Source organism: Pygocentrus nattereri, chromosome 26 (genome assembly GCF_015220715.1).
Source record: "Pygocentrus nattereri isolate fPygNat1 chromosome 26, fPygNat1.pri, whole genome shotgun sequence".
NCBI classification, from domain to species: domain Eukaryota; kingdom Metazoa; phylum Chordata; class Actinopteri; order Characiformes; family Serrasalmidae; genus Pygocentrus; species Pygocentrus nattereri.
The window spans coordinates 3,997,928-4,015,487 of NC_051236.1; the positions used below are offsets into that span (position 1 = coordinate 3,997,928).

The following is a 17,560-nucleotide window of genomic DNA, read 5'->3' on the forward strand; positions in this document are numbered from 1 at the left end:
GCAGTCACCCAAATTGTTCCTATGAAAACACATTCCCAGAATTTCCATGAATCCACTCCAGATCTTCATTAAGGTCGCACATGTTGATTTTGTGTAGCATGACTTACTCTAATCTAAAAAAATATATCACAGCTGATATTCAGTAGGCCTGACCTTGGATCAGATCGCTCTGTATTTATGATGGTCATTCTGATGGGTTCCTGAACTTAGACTGTGCTGCCTTAAGTGGCTTTCTTCACTTTTATAGGTTGAGAAAGTCATATTGGCTTGAGTGAGTTCAGAGGAGTTTCAGGATGGATTTTTGATATGATATGGGGGACTATTGAGTACTAAAAATCGAATCAGGTAAGTATAAAAAAGTGAAGCATTAAAATACAAAAAGAAATCAATAAAAAGTATAAAACTATTAACACATAGCTAAAATGTAAAGGTTAAAAATAAAAATCTAAATAAAATAAGAGAATAAGTAAAAAAATGAACAAAAAATGTATTAAAATGACTAAAATAGTAATAAAATCGTCATAAAAAAATAAGAATTTGAATAATAACAATAAATAAACTACTGTATCAAATAATAAAATAATGAAAATAGGATAATAATGGTTAAAAAATGGTTAAAAAAAGGTTAAACCATTGCAGAGTGGCAGTGGAGGTGGTAAGAGAGTTCTAAACTAAAGAAGCAAAATTTGCATGCCAGACATGTCTTGGCTGATCGACTACATGGGGTAAGCGGAGAATCGTGCAAGTCTAGTTTTTATACTAAACTAGTTTGATTGTGTTTGTGTGCTGCAGCCTGTTCCTGAGGAGCTCCAGAACGGCCCAGGCTTCGGATATGTGGTGGCGTTCCGGCCTTATGGTGCTACAGGGTGGATGCAGGCCGCCGTGCCTTCGCCCGATGCCTCCAAATACGTCTTCAAGAACGAAAGCATCCAGCCTTTCTCCAAATTCCAGGTCAAGGTTGGCGTCTACAACAACAAGGGAGAAGGACCTTTTGGGCCTGTAGTCACCATCTACTCTGCTGAGGAGGGTTCGTCTGCACAGATCTCTGCGCTGTGCTTAATCATTTTCATCATAGATATGTGCTGTGACTGTGAGCAGGGTGGCCTAAGTAGCCTCACTGCTGAACTTCACTATTATATCCATATTAGTAGTGTAATGGTTTCATACTATTAATATAATATTTGTTTTGTTTTGCCCTTTAAATGTTTACAAATTCATTTTATGTCATTTTGAATATACATCAGCCTTCGTGAGGTCTCCTTATGGCCTCATGTGTAGGTGTGAGTTGCTACTGGCTGCTGTCAGTTGACGTCCGGTATAAGGGAAGTCAAAAACGAAGACACTGATAACATTTAACCAACTTTTTCTTGATTTAGAAAAGCACCATTCAATGTGAAATGGCAGATTCACTGCCCCTGAGGGTGCTCATGCGCCAAAGCCACTGTATTGTGTAGAGAGAAGTTAGCAAATGAGGCTATGAAGCTTCCAATTTCTTTGCCATTTGGGGTAACAATGTTCCTCAACAACAGCAAGACATAACCTTATTATGTGCTTCACAGCACCAGCGCCACCCCCCGACTGATACTTCGTTACCCTGTTCTTCAGTGGTCTGAGTGGGGGTCCTGACCACTGAAGAACAGGGTTAAAGGGGGTAACAAAGTATCCGAGAAACAGATGGACTACAGTCTGTAACTGTAGAACTACAAAGACCAGCTATACAGTAAGTGGAGCTGATCAGATGGACAGTGAGCGTAGAAACAAGGAAGGTGGTGCTATTTTGAACAAGCATATGAATTCACAGGAATCACAACTCAAATCATTCACAGATTTGTGATGTCAGAAACACTGGCTCAATCAGAGGAACAATAAGAGGTGACTAAAGTCTGTTGCAGTAAAATGGCTCATTGCAGTCTCAGATGGCTTTACAGTGGTGGTGATGGGAACCAGGGGTCACCATGACTACAACACCGATATAGACCTTTTATGTGCTATCAAAACCACCAGTGAACCTACAAATGTGTCCCCTGAGTTTTATATGGAGGGCTGATGATGGTAAAATAGTAGAAAATCCAAAAGTTTTCTTTGGGGACTATTTTGCTTTAGAACATCGTGCACGTGCCCCTGAGCCATAAATGAAGAAAAATACATTTCATTCTCAAAGCTACCGTAAAACAGTCACCCAGACATCAGGCACGTAATGATTTTCTGTGAGGGAGCGTTTAGAGGTGGATGTCTGGTTCCTATCACCTCGATTTCACTCCAAACCTCTCTGTATCACTCTGTTCACATCTTAACTCTTTAACTATGCAGGTATTTTGAAAAATCCCCTTTTATTGGTGGACTTTGTCTAATCAAACTGTAACACAGACTTGTCCTCTGACCTCAGAGCCTGGCAGAGCACCTACGAGAGTCAGAGCCCAGAGCATCTCAGCGTCGGAAGTGGAGGTCATGTGGAAAGCCCTTCCGTGGAGCACGAGCAGGAGGCGTGTTCTCGGCTATGAGGTAATAACTTTAAAGGGGCTCTTCACTCGAAAGCACTAACGGGGCTGATGAAAGTCTGTTTGGAGCACTTAGCATGATTTCATGTGCAATACTGCAGTGTTTCCCACTCCTGCTTTTGGAGGAGCCTGTATTGCCCATTTTAGTGCTTTCTGTGCTCTCAGAGAACCGTTATAACTTTACAAAGGGCTCGTTAATTGGTCGACGAGATCAATCGGCTGTGTTGGAAGCAGGAAAAACATTTTCATTTCTTTGTTAAGTTGACTTTGTGCAAATGTTCGGTGCTTATCAAGAGTCGGCAACATTTGGCTCCGAAGCTGCATGCGGCTCTTTTACTGTCCTGTTGTGGCTCCACAGCTGAATCAGATCAGTAGGTAATAATAAAATAATCCTCCTCTACAATAAATTAAAGCTCTGCTGATCGTTCAACACAGTTTAACAGTAAATGGTCTTAAACGCTGGAGTTAATGTAGAACTGCTGATTCACCCTTTAACCCTGAAGATCAGCCCAGACGGCTGGTCACCATAGCAACACAGACAGCAGTCTCGCCTAGTTAGTAGCTACGAAAAGGCAATGAGAACATCAATAATTTGGAGACATTGGACTTATTTGCATTTATTATCACTCCAGCTGGTTTCCTGTCAAACACTAAAAAGTCACAAAGCTTCTCGTTCGCCAGTTTCTTGTTCAAATTCCACCTTAAATGGTGCTGCAGTTACATTCTGTCACCTCAGGCACCGTTTAAGGTGGACTTTAAGGTGGGCTTTGTGACTTTTTAGTAACCAGCTGGAGTGATAATAAATGCAAATAAGTCCAACGTCTCCAAATTATTGATGTTGAAAGACATTTTACAAGAAAGTGTTCTACTTTTGAGGAGACGCTTTCTACCAGAGGGCGGCGAGGTGGGCAGCACTGTCGCCTCACAGCAAGAAGGGCCTGGGTTCGATTCCCCGGCCGGGTGACCAGCATCCTTTCTGTGTGGAGTTTGCATGTTCTCCTCATGTCTGTGTGGGTTTCCTCCCACAGACATGCAGTCAGGCCATGCTAAATTGCCCCTAGGTGTGTCTGTCTGCCCTGCGAAGGGCTGGGTGTATCCTGCCTTCCCCCTGATGACAGCTGGGATTGGCTCCAGCATCCCCTGCGATCCTGAGGGAGAAGCGGCTTAGAAGATCTGTGTGTGTGTGTTTCCTGCCAGAGATGTGAGAAAAGTGGCTATAGCTGAGCTAAAGCCTAAAGAACGTCTGTGCTTTCATTTATATCATAGTTTTTTATCCTATATTAGTACATCAGCTGGGACATACACTGGGACATATTCATAGCCAAGATTGCAAAATGGACATAAAGTGTTGTGGCTCCCAGTTTGGTTTGATTTATGTTGCAAGGACAAAGTGGCTCTTCCTAACATTTGGGCTGGTCTGTCTCCCTGATTTTGTTTTTTGCATATTATTTTTTCCCCTGTGTGGGTTTAAGTACCAAAAACAGGCTGAATAATCCCTTTTTACCCCTGTATTTCTTAAGGATCTCTATAAGCTGCACTTATATATTATATTTTATTGTATTGCACTCTGTATTGTATTGTAGTTTATTGTATTGTATTGTATTGTAATTGTATTGTAATTGTATTGTATTGAATGGCACAGAGTTCTGTGTTCAACTCTGCTCCTTTTCTCTCTGTATCTACAGTGACTTTTGTTTCTAGCAGTATCTGAGCTCAGGACCATCTTTTCTCTAAGCTATTGGTAACTAGCAAAGATACTTTCTCTAGATAGACAAAGCACTTCTTGTAAGTCGCTCTGGATAAGAGCGTCGGCTAAAGGCTGTAAATGTAACCTCTCTTCTGATTGGATGCCCTGTATTGTGTCTTGTAAGCAGCCCAGGCTGAAACACTCCCCATAACTTCAGTGTTAATGGGTGCGGCTAAACTGCTTTAGGCTGAGTAGATGGATATAAGCAACTGCACTTATTTTTCTGTTTTTTTAACGATGGTGACATCAAACTACATCAAACTATTATTTTCAACGAAAAAGGGAAGAATGCGCAGGTTTCGTTGAAATGTGCCCTTAACTCCACCCTAAAGCTGGACTGAATGTGCTGCTTTCTCTCCTTCTTTTCTTCCTTTTAAAGAAAAAGCGATTCGTTTTCATTTTCCCCCCTATTACCCACACATCAGAAAAATCCATGTTTGTGTTTGTGACTTGAGTGTGGGATTTTGTGCTACACTGAGTAACTAATAAGGCTTTAAATCTTTGCAGTGCTCTTGTATTGATGACTGTCAAGTTGTTCATGCATTTTGGGCAGCAGATACTCTAATATCACTGCTGCTAGTGGACTCATCTAGTCTCCTCTTCGCTGCTGATGAGCCTGTCCTGTCCGTCCTCCTTCTTCTCAATTAGCTCTAAATACAGCCGCTGCTGAACCGAAAGCTTTTTGTGGTGCTATTTTAAAAAAAGAAAGAAATTGAGGGTTTTTTTTTAACAGCTGATCAGAGAGAACTGGCCGGTGGCTCGGTTTGCTGACTGTGTTTTTAAGAGATCCAAGGGGCTACAGGAGTAACTATTAAGAGAGAGCTAAGGTGGATGGAGCACCTCTGGCTCTCTGTCCTCTACAAACAGTTCTAGAACGAGCAGAAGGACGAATTATATTTGTGCCATCAGCCGCCTGTCACTGCAGCCTGGGCAGTCCTGAGAGAGACCAGGAGGAAAAACAGGCCTTATCAGTCAACTGGACAGCTGTGAAATGCTTTGCTTTATGATTCGGCCGTGACAGTGTCATTTAAACACTGCTTCGCTTCGGTGGCTAAGTAACCAGACCTCCTTCACCAGAGGCAAGCTTGATAGGCAGCCGCAAAGATACGGACAGGAGCGCAAATCTAAGTTTTTAGTCAAATAATGGCAATTTTTTCCATATAAATCAGTGCTGAGTGGGTCCTGAGGGACTTACGCTGGCTTTATCTCTCCCTCTAGTTGAGATACTGGGAAAAGAAGGAGAAAGAGGACACTGCTAGCATGCTGAGGACCGTTGGAAATCGGACCACGGCCATTATTCAGGGGTTAAGAGGGAGCAGCACGTACTACGTAACAGTGAGGGCCTACAACACAGCCGGAACTGGGCCACCCAGCACAGCCATCAATGTGACCACCAAGAAGCCTCGTAAGCAAAGATGCTTCACGTTTAAAGACAAATGCAGTGCAGAGTTTCACAGTTTCAAACTTCTGAAAGCTTTTCTTCCTCCAATCCTTCCCAGCTCCCAGCCAGCCTCCTGTCAAGGTCATGTGGAACACGTCCAACTCCAAGATCATTCTGAATTGGGAGCAAGTGAAAGCTCTGGAGAACGAATCGGAGGTCACAGGATATAAGGTAAGCAGGGGGGTTCCTGTCCAGTCAATAATGGGACTGCCATCAATATGAGAACCAGAGTGAACTCGCAATCTATGAGCTTCACAGTGTGGATTTATTAAATAAATGGACGATTCTTCTCAGTTTGCTGGATAATTGGGCTCCAGAGTGCAAGCTCCACTGAATTGACTTATCTAGGTGTGCACATCATTTCCACATGCATGAAATGCAGTGGCTCCAAAAAGTGCTTGGACACCATTGTTTCATGTCAAGTCAAGTCAGAAGGCTTTTATTGTCGTTCCGTCTGTGTACGTGAAATTACGTTTCTCCAGGACCAACATGGACATAATTAATTTTTACATGAGCATTTTCCAACCTCTTCTCTCTCTTAGAATTAAACAGACCGTTTCTGGCTACGTTCACATTACAAGCCTCATTGCTCAGATCCGACCTCTCTAAAATGGCCCGCATGCACACATCATTATCAGTCATGTCAACGTGAATGAATAACATGCATCACGGACAGCAAACTAACTAACCAGCAGAGCCTTCGCTGCTGATATATTTCACTCTAAACAGCTCTCAGCTGCTCATTATTAGAGCAAGATAAAGGCAAAAAGGGTCAGATGTGCTGCTTTTCCATCATCGACTGCCTGTAACTTCATGTTTGGCGCTGCTGCCAGAGTAACGCTGAATGATGGCGCACAAGCAGTGAGAAAAAAGCATGTTAATTCCGATCTGAGCGGAATTAAGGTCACATGGCCACGAATCAGATTTGTATCCAATCTGGGGTCATATATGAAAGGCTACGTTCACATGAAGTGAACGCTGAAGTGGCACAGATCCGATTTTTTGGCCCTAATGTGAATCAGATCTGGTGTTTTCAGGGCTGTGTGGACACACATCTGATCTTTTCAAATCCGACCTGTACCACTTTCATATGTGGTCCTAGATCGGACACATGTCCGACTTGTGGCCATGTGACCTTAATGTGCATTCTTTCCACTGCGCGTGCATCATCATTCAGTGTTACCATGGCAACAGCGCCGAACAGACGTTAAAGCCTGTAAACGGTGGAAAATCAGGGAAAAAATAAATCTGATGCTGGTAATCTGAGTTGGTAATATGAACGTAGCCTAAGACTGATACATGTAAATGAGCTCTGCTCTGATTGGCTGTCCTATATTGTGCCTCATTTAAAAAGCAGTGCAGGCTGAAACACTCCTCATAACTTCAGCATGCTGTTTTTGAAACTTAGTTTCCATATATGGACTGTATCAACACTTATTTCAAAAGGGTGAGGAAAATTCTGTTTACCATGAAAAGGCCAGTTAATGTAGAACAGTCCACTGCATGACTTTTTCCCTGTGGTGGACAATAACTAAGTAAATTAGTTTCTGTACTTAAGTAGTTTTTTTTCATGTATCTGTACTTTACTTAAGTATTTCCATTCTGGGCGACTTTCTCCTTTCACTCCACTACATTTCAGAGTCTAATATCCGACTTTTTCCTCCTACATTTTGAGAAATCTGTCGTTCCTTTTGGTTTCTGTGTGTACAAAAACGTAACATGTCAAAATGAAAGAAGCGCAAAGCCAGAGCACCAATCAGGGCCCAGCGGTCACTTTGTTTAGAGCTGGTTTTGACCTGTTGGTCATACCGACCCAGTGCAGCACGCGGTTCAACGTCAGCGCAGCAGCGTAAAACTTTGGGAGAGTCTGTTCAACATAAATGATGAACTAACCTAACTTTGTGTAAATAGAGCTCAATATAGAAATATGTCCACATATGCAGTCGAGACTGACGCGGCTTTTTTCTGAATTTCTACAAACACCATTTCATTTTATAGTAAATGAGTTTGGGCTGGTTTATGTTTATGAACAGACGCCTACAGATCAACATAGTAAAGGAGCTCATCTGTGATCCTGAGTTTAAAGCCAGTTTTTATTCAACTTAAACTTGGAACTAAGTTGTAAATAAATCTGAAACTGAAACTTTGCTTGTGTGTAAAAAGTGATTTCAGAGCCACTCGGTTCTCCCTGATGGAAACTGTTTACCTTCAGTGTTTTGTGCTTCTGATCATTTTAATAGACGTCAGCGTCACTAATTAATGACGTTCTATTAAAAGACTGGTTTACCAAGAGAGACGCTGGAGGACTTTCACCTGAAATGAGTTCATGAAGCCAGTCTGGTTATAAAAATGATAACAGGACATCAGAGCCAGAATTACTCTTTTAGTACTTTTACTTTATACTTAAGTACATTTGAAGGTAAATACTTTAGTACTTTTACTCAAGTGGAGGTCTAAAGGGAGGAACTTCTACTTTTACTGGAGTGATATTTTACCTTGGGGGTCTCAACTTTAACTCGAGTACAGGGTTTGTATTTCGTCCACCACTGCTTTTTCCAGTGTACCAACACTGCCTTCAGGAACCGACCTCTGACCCATCAAATCCCTTTGTAGGTTTTGTACAAGCAGAACCAGCACAGTCGGCCCCGAGTCATGGAGACCAACACCACCTCAGTGGAGCTGTCTCTGCCTCCAGACGAGGAGTACATCATACAGATCAAGCCCTTCGGAGAGGGAGGAGAGGGCAGCAGCAGCAGACAAATCACAATCCCCAGAATAACAGGTACTGCCTTCTTCTGTTCTCCTCAAAATCACACCGGAAAATGTGGAGAGAACACTCAGAGAACAGCTGTCTGCTGCTGGAGGGGACCAGAGAGGATCCAGCTGCAGTCTTATGCAGACGTCTGGGCCCCCCTGGTAAAATGACATGTTTTGTTGATTCTCTAAGTGAACAATTACTGTTAATTTGCTGAATTTAACATACTGTAAAAATATAAATGAATACAGATAAGACGAGATAATCCTGTATTAGTCCAAGATCAGGGAAATTCACAGTGCTACAGCAGCAAAGGGGCGGGAAGACACTCAAAAAGAAGGGACAAGGTTTACGGGATTACAGTTTCTACTTATTGCTGTATAGACAACATATATATATATATATATATATATATATATATATATATATATATATATATATATATATACAAAATACTAAAGATAAAAAAACTCTGATAAAAAATATAACCTAAATAAAATGTGCAAAGTTTGTGGCACACAGACTTTTTCCAATATGTTAAATTTAGCAAATAACTAGAAACTGTGCACAAAAATTTGCCGTAGATGACGTGTAACGTATTTTCACTTAGAAAATCAACAAAACCTGTCGTTTGACCAGAGGTGCAAAAATCTGACTTTTGTATATGACTGGACAGGCACATATGTACACTTTGATCCATTTCCTTTGACTTATTAAAATTATGTTGCTTATGATTTGAACATTTAAACTTGAGGGTTCAGTTTCAGGGACACTGTCTTAAAGTCTTGCCTTGGACTAAAGTGCACTAGTCCAGGCTTAAACTTAGTCTGTGAAACTGGCTCCAAGTGCATTCTAAAGATAGAGAAAAGTTCTAGCCTTATGACATATAACCGCCCCCAAGGTTAAAAAAAGCTTATCGCTGTTGTTGGATCAAAACCTCGTATCTCCAAAATGGGAACTTTACAGGAGAAGGAAAAAACCTACTTTATTTTCTATGGAAGTCGATGGAACCAGACGTTTTTCCAAGTTGTTTTTGGGCCGTTTCTTTTGGTCCGTTCGTTGTGGAATTTACCCACAATGTAAAGGTCAAGAATCCTTTTCAAATTACGTCAAAAACTAAAAAAGCCCCAAAAATGGAGATACGAGGTTTTGTTTGTAAAGGTGTCAAAACAGGCTTCTTACATGACGCCACCACTCTTAAAAAAGATGGTTCCTCTGGGTTCTTTAGTGAAGGAAAACCTTAAACACTTAAAGAACTCTCTGCGTGATTGAAGGGTTCCTTGCATTATGAAAGGGTTCTTCAGACTGATGGAGAATGTGCTGTAGAGGGTTCTCAAAAGGGGTTGTTCTACTGTTATGAGCTTGACATTGTAACAATAGAAGAACCCTTTTGGGTGTTATATAGAGCCCTTTTCAAAATGATTCTATATAGAACCAGCTACGACCCATTCCGAAGAACCCTTTCATGATGCAAAGGACCCTTTAGACATTCAGGGGTTCTCTGAGTGTTCATGGTTCTATATAGAACCTTTTTTTTTCAACAAAGAACGCTTAAAGAGTCATCTTTTTCAAGAGAGTAGAAGAACTACTTTTAGTTCCCTAAAGAACCGAATGGAAATTTCTTTTGGAGAAGCTTTTCTCTAAAAGGAGGTTTGTAAGTGTAATAAAGCTTTTTAATGTTTAAACCTCCACATGATGGAAAGAGCCCTTAAACCATTACATTACATTAAGCCTTTAAAGGGTTCCTCACACTTAAACGTGGTTCCTTAAGGAACCAGAGGTGCTTCTTACATACAATATGTTAAAGTTTTGCCATGTCAGAGATGCAAGTTCTATTAAAGGGGAATTCCACTCATTTTTTTTTATTTCTGCCCTGTGAAATGCTTAAGACGGAGTCGGCCTCATTCAGGGTGGCGAAAAGTTCTTCAGCCTAGAGTCAGAATTGTTCATAGTGGTGGTGATGGGAACCACTGAATACATGAAATGGTTTTAATACCCTGTTTTATGCCTGAGACATTGATTCATGATAGTTTTGAGAAGGTTTTGGCCTAAACGACATGTGAAGTGAAGAGGTCCGTGACTATTTTCATTAGAAATAGTTTTTTTCCTTCAGATTTGTCAAATATATTTTACCATCATCAATATTACATATCGTACCTGTTGGCTAGGATGTCATGAACCTGGGTTCAAGTGAAGAGATGGTGTACTTTCAGACATACACATATTTACATATACATAGTAGATTGAATATACATTATTTACCTCAGCAGTGAGTTTATCACAATATACATTAGAATAAAGTCGTATTCATAATTCAAATAAACAGAAAAACAATAGAAAGTAACCAGAATTTCTTGGGTCCATATTTTTCCTGGACACCTTCACAGCCGCCACAGAGACTCGTTAATATCATCAATTACATCATGAGCTCAATTTACTGAGCTCTGATTGGTCAAACCAGGAGCTGCTTTTTAACTACATATAATACTGGGCTTCCTCGAGGAGAGGCTTGGAGATGGGTAAACAAACACACCAACATCCAGAAAATCACTGTTTATATATATATATATATATATATATATACTATACTGTGCGAAAGTCTTAGGCACCCAAGACACAGTTTCAAAATCTATTTATGTGTTTATTTGCTGAGAAAATAATATTTGTTAATATTTGAATAAACAAGACCGCTGGGATAGGCTCCAGCAACCCCCACCCACGACTGTGAGGGAGAAGCGGCTTAGAAAATGGATGGATGGATGGATGGATGGATGGATGGATGGATGGATGGATAAACAAAATTCATAGATATATTTACAGTACTGTATATTTCTTGCAATGATGGAATTGATGCAGCCAATAATTGTTAGTAAAAGGTCAACCAATCGGCCAAAATAACAAACAAAACCCAACACTAACTCCCAACCCAAATCTGACTTACCTAAACCTCAACCAAAAAGAAAACACAGTTAACTGCCCTGACTCCCTAACTAGCCTAAAACCAGGAGAGAAAAGGAGTCTACTAGTAAAGTGGTGCTTACTCCCTTCAGCAGGGGTGGCATAAAAAAACAAGTCAACTGGCACCTTCAAGCATCGCGCAGCTGTCTTTCTGTACTCACTTCACACTATTCACAGCACATCTTAGGCTAAGAAGAGTCCACAGACTCAAAACACACACACACACACACACACACACACACACACACAGGGCACACAATAACAACAGCAAGGTGGATTCCCACTTCTCCTACTTCTCCCACAGCACACACCAGCCTCCAGCTGGATAGAGCTCCACCTAGGGAGGACAGAGAAATGCACACACGCAGGAGAGCTCAGGGAAACCCATAACCATTGCAAGACGAGGGAGCATAGGAGCCCTGGAACAATATCTCGCTGCTGTCGGAACAAAACCTCATATCTCCAAAACGGTAACTTTACAGGAGAAGGAAAAAACCTACATCACTTTTAATGGAAGTCAATGGAACCAGAATTTTGTCCGAGTCATTTTGGGCTGTTTCTTTTGGTCCATTCATCATGAAATTTACCCACAATATAAAGGGTAACAGGTGTTTTCGAATTACGCCAAAAACTGAAAAACGTCAAAAATGGAGATGTGAGTTTTTTTTTCCTACAGCAGCGACACGTAAACATAGAAGACACTGGCGGTTCACTGGTGGTTTTGCTCTGATAAAATGATAAGAAGTCTTAAATCCAGTCTAAATATCTAATATTTCTCATCTTGGTTATATTTGATTGTAAAACTTACTTCTAGATGTTTTTACACATTGAAAGTCAAATTTATCTCATTACACTGGCAGATAATGTTGCTGGCTTCAAGCCCATTTCTTAAAACAAGCATAATTATCTGCCACTATAGGGAGATCATTTTACTTAATCAAATTAAAACAAGTAAAATACATCTAGAAATAAATTAAGTCATCTTATTATGAGCTGATGAGGAATATTAGATTCATCCACTTGATTTAAGACAATTTTACTTGCCAGTTGACCGTTTTTTGCAGTGTGGATGGTAAATAAAATGTCTATATTTGTGTTGTACTCATGGTGACCCCTGGTTCCCTTTACCGCCACTGTAAAAAGAGCATTTCCCGGTTGAATTATGCAGAGATTTTGAAAAATGGGTGGAATTCCCCTTTAAGACAGCCACCATATGCTGTGCGAAGATGATCTCCGACCTGCTGAGCCTCCGTCCGTTCGACTTCTGTCAGTTTCAGGATGTTTGTCCTTAAGTTTGTTTGTCCTTTTCACGCTCTTTCTGTCTCCGTCCGTCCCCAGGTCCCAACGCAATTGGATCTGCCTCCAGCGTGTCCACTCTCTCCGCCCTCAGCACAATAGCCCTGTCCCTCACAGCCCGGACGTCCTTATGACAAAGCGCGGTCCAGGTGCCCCGGCTCTAGACGAGACGCTCTCTCGTTAAAAGAGGAGACTCTGAGAGAAGAGACTCGAACGGATCAATGAAACCACCACCTAATCAAACCCGCTCATATTATAGACGGAAAAGGTCAGGAGGACAGGTCCTGATGAAAGAACATACCGGAATGATAAAAGGGGGTTTGCGGCTCAGCTGGCTGTTCGGAACAGGATGCCAGTTCGCTGGACTCGAAATTGTTACCAAAGCAGATAATACATTTACGAAAAAAGACAAAAAAAAAACAAACGATAATATTAGAATACGTCTTATGCATATTTTGTATGGCGTAACTAGCTTTTCATCCTGTTTTTTGTGTTTGGGTTTGATGCTAGCTGATCAACTGGCCTTTGTTGTTCTGATCCAGCTAGGGGCGTGTAGGACTTGTTGTAGATGCATGTCATTTACAATGTTTCGTAGGGGAATGCAGGAATCCCGATCCTTCACCGTTTAAAAAAGCGAGATGCATTAGCCTTTAGCAGCGGCCGTTAAAAACAAAACCTAAAAATAATTTTAAAAAAATGACGTTGAGAGTCTCCGGGACTTCTAAACGTTCACTCCGAGTGAACCCTTGCACTGAATCAATTTCTTTACGGGCGGAAAAGATGAAGGAAACATGTCGGAACGCTGATCCGATCCTGCTATCTGTGAAAACTCTTGGCTAAGCAGACCTCGGCTCTACGTCCACGTGGCTCTATCGTTTTCTCATTCTCTGCTTCTCCGTCCCATTCATAGCGTGTCCAGAGCTGTTCTTCGCCTTGTGTGTGCCTCGTTCACGTGTTTTTAAGATCCTCAGGTCCTCAAAAAAAGCCTTAACTTATCACATATTTATTAGCGCTATCTCCGAGCGTGCTACGTAATACAGCAAGTTGCGTAGAAGGTAGAAGGTAGAAGGCAGAAGGTAGAAGGGGCTTGAATTTGGACGTTTGGGTTTCCAGTTTTTTGAGGGTTTTAGGCCGTCGTTCCGAGTCCATCGCTTCTATTTTTCCATCCGCTCCCGTCCACAGCTTAAGGGCAATACGGCGCGCTGAGTAGAGGGGCCATGGACTGCATTTAGAAACGATATAATTAATCTGCTGCTGACCTTTCTGTTCTCTTTTCTTCCATTGCCATGTGGGACTGGTACCTTATAATAGACAGCTCGTTATCTAGTGAGGTGGAGGTTAGTCAGATGTAGGCTACTTCAGAGGGGGGTTCTGAGTTCTGTGACTCTAATAAAGAAAAAAAAATGTATAACATGCTTCTTTTTTTGTATACTTCAGATAATTTATATTTAACGGGAACACAAAAAAAACGACAAAAAAAAAAAAAAAACTTTCCTAGGAGCTGTTCTTGGTTTTTACCTGACGAAAAAGACAACTGTTTAATATCGTGGTTCAGTGTCGCTCTGCATGTCGGTGTATCTTCTCCATCTCCGTTCATTTGCTACTGACTGAATGGCTTGTGATCATTGCAAGAGTGCAGAAATACAGCTGTCCGTTTCCAGACGTTTGTGTATATGTGTCTGTCATAGCCATCGCTCTCTCTCTCTCTCTCTCTCTCTCTCTCTCTCTCTCTCGCTCTCACTCTCTCTCTCTCTATATATATATATCTCTGTCTCTCTGTATCTCTCTCTGTCTCTCTATCAGTCTGTCTTTCCCTTTACGGTGCTTTCCAACAAAGTACTCAACATCATCAAGAAGCCTGACCGTGAAACCATAGATTATTTTGTTCTGATGTTCTTCATTTATACCAGGTCAAAGAATAAAGTTTTTAAAAACTAGAGTTTGCCTGACGATTTTCTTGTCACTGTGTTCCGATCGGTTGCGACTGATTCAGAAAGTCATTGTAATGATAAGATGGATATACTGTAGCAGTCTCTCTCATAACAACGAGGGTCTGGTTAAAAATACAAACAATGGAAGTCGCTCCTTCACTCTCCAGACCTGTTTTTTAGCTATTAATCATGGCCTCTTAAACTCCTTGAGACCCGGTGGTTCCAAAATGCTCTTGGACGTGTTCTTCATAACGTTCATATTCCATAAGCTCCATTCAGAAGCTGGGCGTCGTGTGAGGCTGTAGCTCTTCTCTCCAGTCTAATAGACGGTGATGTCATTTTAAACCCTTATAACAAAAGAAGCTGAACTTTGTTTTTCTACTGAAAGTCGACCCGTTTTTCCCCAAATCTGGGCTATAAACTATAAACAGACGGCGTCTCTTCAGTGATCTGCTCTGGAAACATCACTTTTAGAAAACAACACAAAGAGCGGCGGAGATTTTTGGACTTTAGCAGTGAATTGTGAGCCTGTAGTGATGTGTGGAGATCATAAAACACATGTTCTGTTCATTTGAGAAGCTTTTATATATAAATGTACATTCATTTCATGCAGTTACTGAATAATCTGCCTTATGATTTGGTCACGTGAATTCAGATGGACAAACCAAATAAATAAACCCTGGAGAATAAGTTATTATGCATTATGCAAAAACTGCTAAGAAACTAATATGGAAGTTATACAATTACGATAATGAGGAATAGAGTCTGGAATCACCCATATATTAGAATTCCCATTTATTCTGGACCTCACGCAGGCCTTCGCTGATAAGATGCAGAAAGTAAGGTTTTCCGCTGCACCGTGCAAAAGCCAAACTGCCTTAAACCTCATAATATCACACTCTCCAGACTTTAATCTGTCCACTCTTCAGCTTTATTACAGCTTCCATCTCAGACTCGCCTCCAAAGCTCAGTCTGAGAAGCTGGTTGATGATTTTCTGAACTGATCAAACCCATTCAGTGGTGCTGAGGTCTGGACTCTGGGGCGGTCAGTCCATCGTTCAGCTTCTTTGTTTGATGTGTCCGTCTCCTTTTCTCAGCGAGGTTCTTCTTGATCAGCTACACGTCCTTTCAGACCCACAGCGCTGAGTGGTCTTCTCACAGTGGAAGGATGGACAGAAACCCCTGAAGCAAGAATCAAAGGCTTGTGTTCAGACTGCAGGCAAATCGGGTTTGTTTATTGAATCAGATTTTTTGTGATTACTGTCTGCGCTGTTATTTGCAAGTGATCACATCAGATTTGTGCGCCCAGGTATCACCAGCCGATCTGCATGGGTTGCTGTGGTAACAACGTAGTCAGTAACTGTGCAGCTACGCCGGTGATGCAGATGAATGTGGACGCAGGAGAGGTGGAGGTGCATCATCTCGCCCTCAAAACTCCTAAAAACAAAATCACATTTCAAACCACCTCCAAATGTGGTTTGGAGAAATGAGATTTGATGAGGTTTTTAGCTGATTACCAAAAATCGACATGGAAACAAACTGGATATGCCAAAAATCAGATTTGGCCTAGCAGTCTGAACAAGGCCAAAGAGAGAAGAAAATCAAGCTCCACTCTGTATGAATGGGGCTTGATTTGCCCCATCAAAACTGCCCCCATCAGATATACAGCACTTTTGGTGTCTACCAGGTCTTCCAGGTGGTTGTTAGGAGTCACACTTTCTCTGTAGCTTTTAAACAGTTTTTGAGGTCCAGTTTGACATTTCTCCTGCCTTACGCTGTCGATCTTCTCAGTCTTATCTTCTCAAAAATACGTCCTGGAAAAAATGACTTGTGCTTTTGACTGGAAATGAAATGAATGAAGGGTGGTCTCTGACTTTACTGTGTGCCCAGTACTGTGTGTAAAAACAAACTGGGAATGTAGGTAAATTCCTCCGGCTCAACTGAATTCCCTTAACACTTAAACCGTGTTGTGTTGAATTTACTTTAATCCAAACGTGTACACACACATTTCCACATTAATATCAACACAATCGTGTCTTACAGTGTAACTAGTGCAGACAATATTTGTGTATGTGTAATATAGAAATATTATACAAGTTAGCATGGGCAGTCATGGGCTGGAGGTCAGGGATCCAGCCTCATGACCGGAAAGTCGCCGGTTCGATCCCCAGAGCCGACAGCACATGACTGAGGTGTCCTTGAGCAACACACCTAACCCCCAACTGCTCCCTGGGCACTGCGGATTGGGCTGCCCACCGCTCCGGGCAAGTGTGCTCACTGCCCCCTAGTGTGTGTGTGCTCACTAGTGTGTATGTGGTGTTTCACTTCACGGATGGGTTAAATGGGGAGGTGAAATTTCCCCGTTGTGGGACTAATAAGGGTCTCTTAATGAAGTAAATCCAGTCTATGGATTTTTTTTTCAGTAAAGGAGAACTAATTGTGAAAGGACGCTACAAAAGGAATGTACACATTCAAAGAGCTGCACAAGATTCTTAAATAAATAAATAATTGTGCTTTAATAATAGTAACCTGTTATTTAAGGGGCGGAAATAGTTGATAGAAATGAGCTCACTACGTGCAAGAACTTAGCTTAGACAGACAGACAGACAGATTGACTGACTGACTGACTGACTGACTGATTTACTTTATTGATCCCAAAGGAGATTTAGCGCACACAACACAGTACAGTAGTAAGGGTGTAAACAATATAACAGGAAGATATACAGGTAGAAATATACAACAATCTGTAATCAGATCTATAACCTGAGATGAAAGACGCAGTGCAGTAATGACTGGACCAGGAGGCGCAGGTAACGGCATGTAATGACCACTCAATGAATAAATATGTGCAGATATTGGTACCAATATAAAGTGTCCAGATGTGCAATAAGGTGTGTAGAAAGTACAATATGAGCAGGAAAGGTGTCCAGATGT

General features: G+C 41.4%; 1 protein-coding gene across 3 annotated transcripts in view; it reads left to right on the plus strand.

Annotated features, from left to right (window-relative positions):
- The window catches only part of cntn4 (contactin 4), a 344,140-nt gene extending 329,508 nt beyond the window's left edge, over positions 1-14,632 (plus strand). For all 3 annotated transcript variants that reach the window (XM_037535160.1, XM_017711697.2, XM_017711698.2), the window contains exons 18-23: positions 793-1,027; positions 2,387-2,502; positions 5,464-5,650; positions 5,745-5,857; positions 8,300-8,468; positions 12,738-14,632. In XM_037535160.1, the coding sequence (XP_037391057.1) occupies positions 793-1,027; positions 2,387-2,502; positions 5,464-5,650; positions 5,745-5,857; positions 8,300-8,468; positions 12,738-12,829 (912 nt within the window). In that variant the 3' untranslated portion in view covers positions 12,830-14,632. The remainder of the gene's footprint in view (positions 1-792; positions 1,028-2,386; positions 2,503-5,463; positions 5,651-5,744; positions 5,858-8,299; positions 8,469-12,737) is intronic.
- Positions 14,633-17,560: the final 2,928 nt, after the last annotated feature.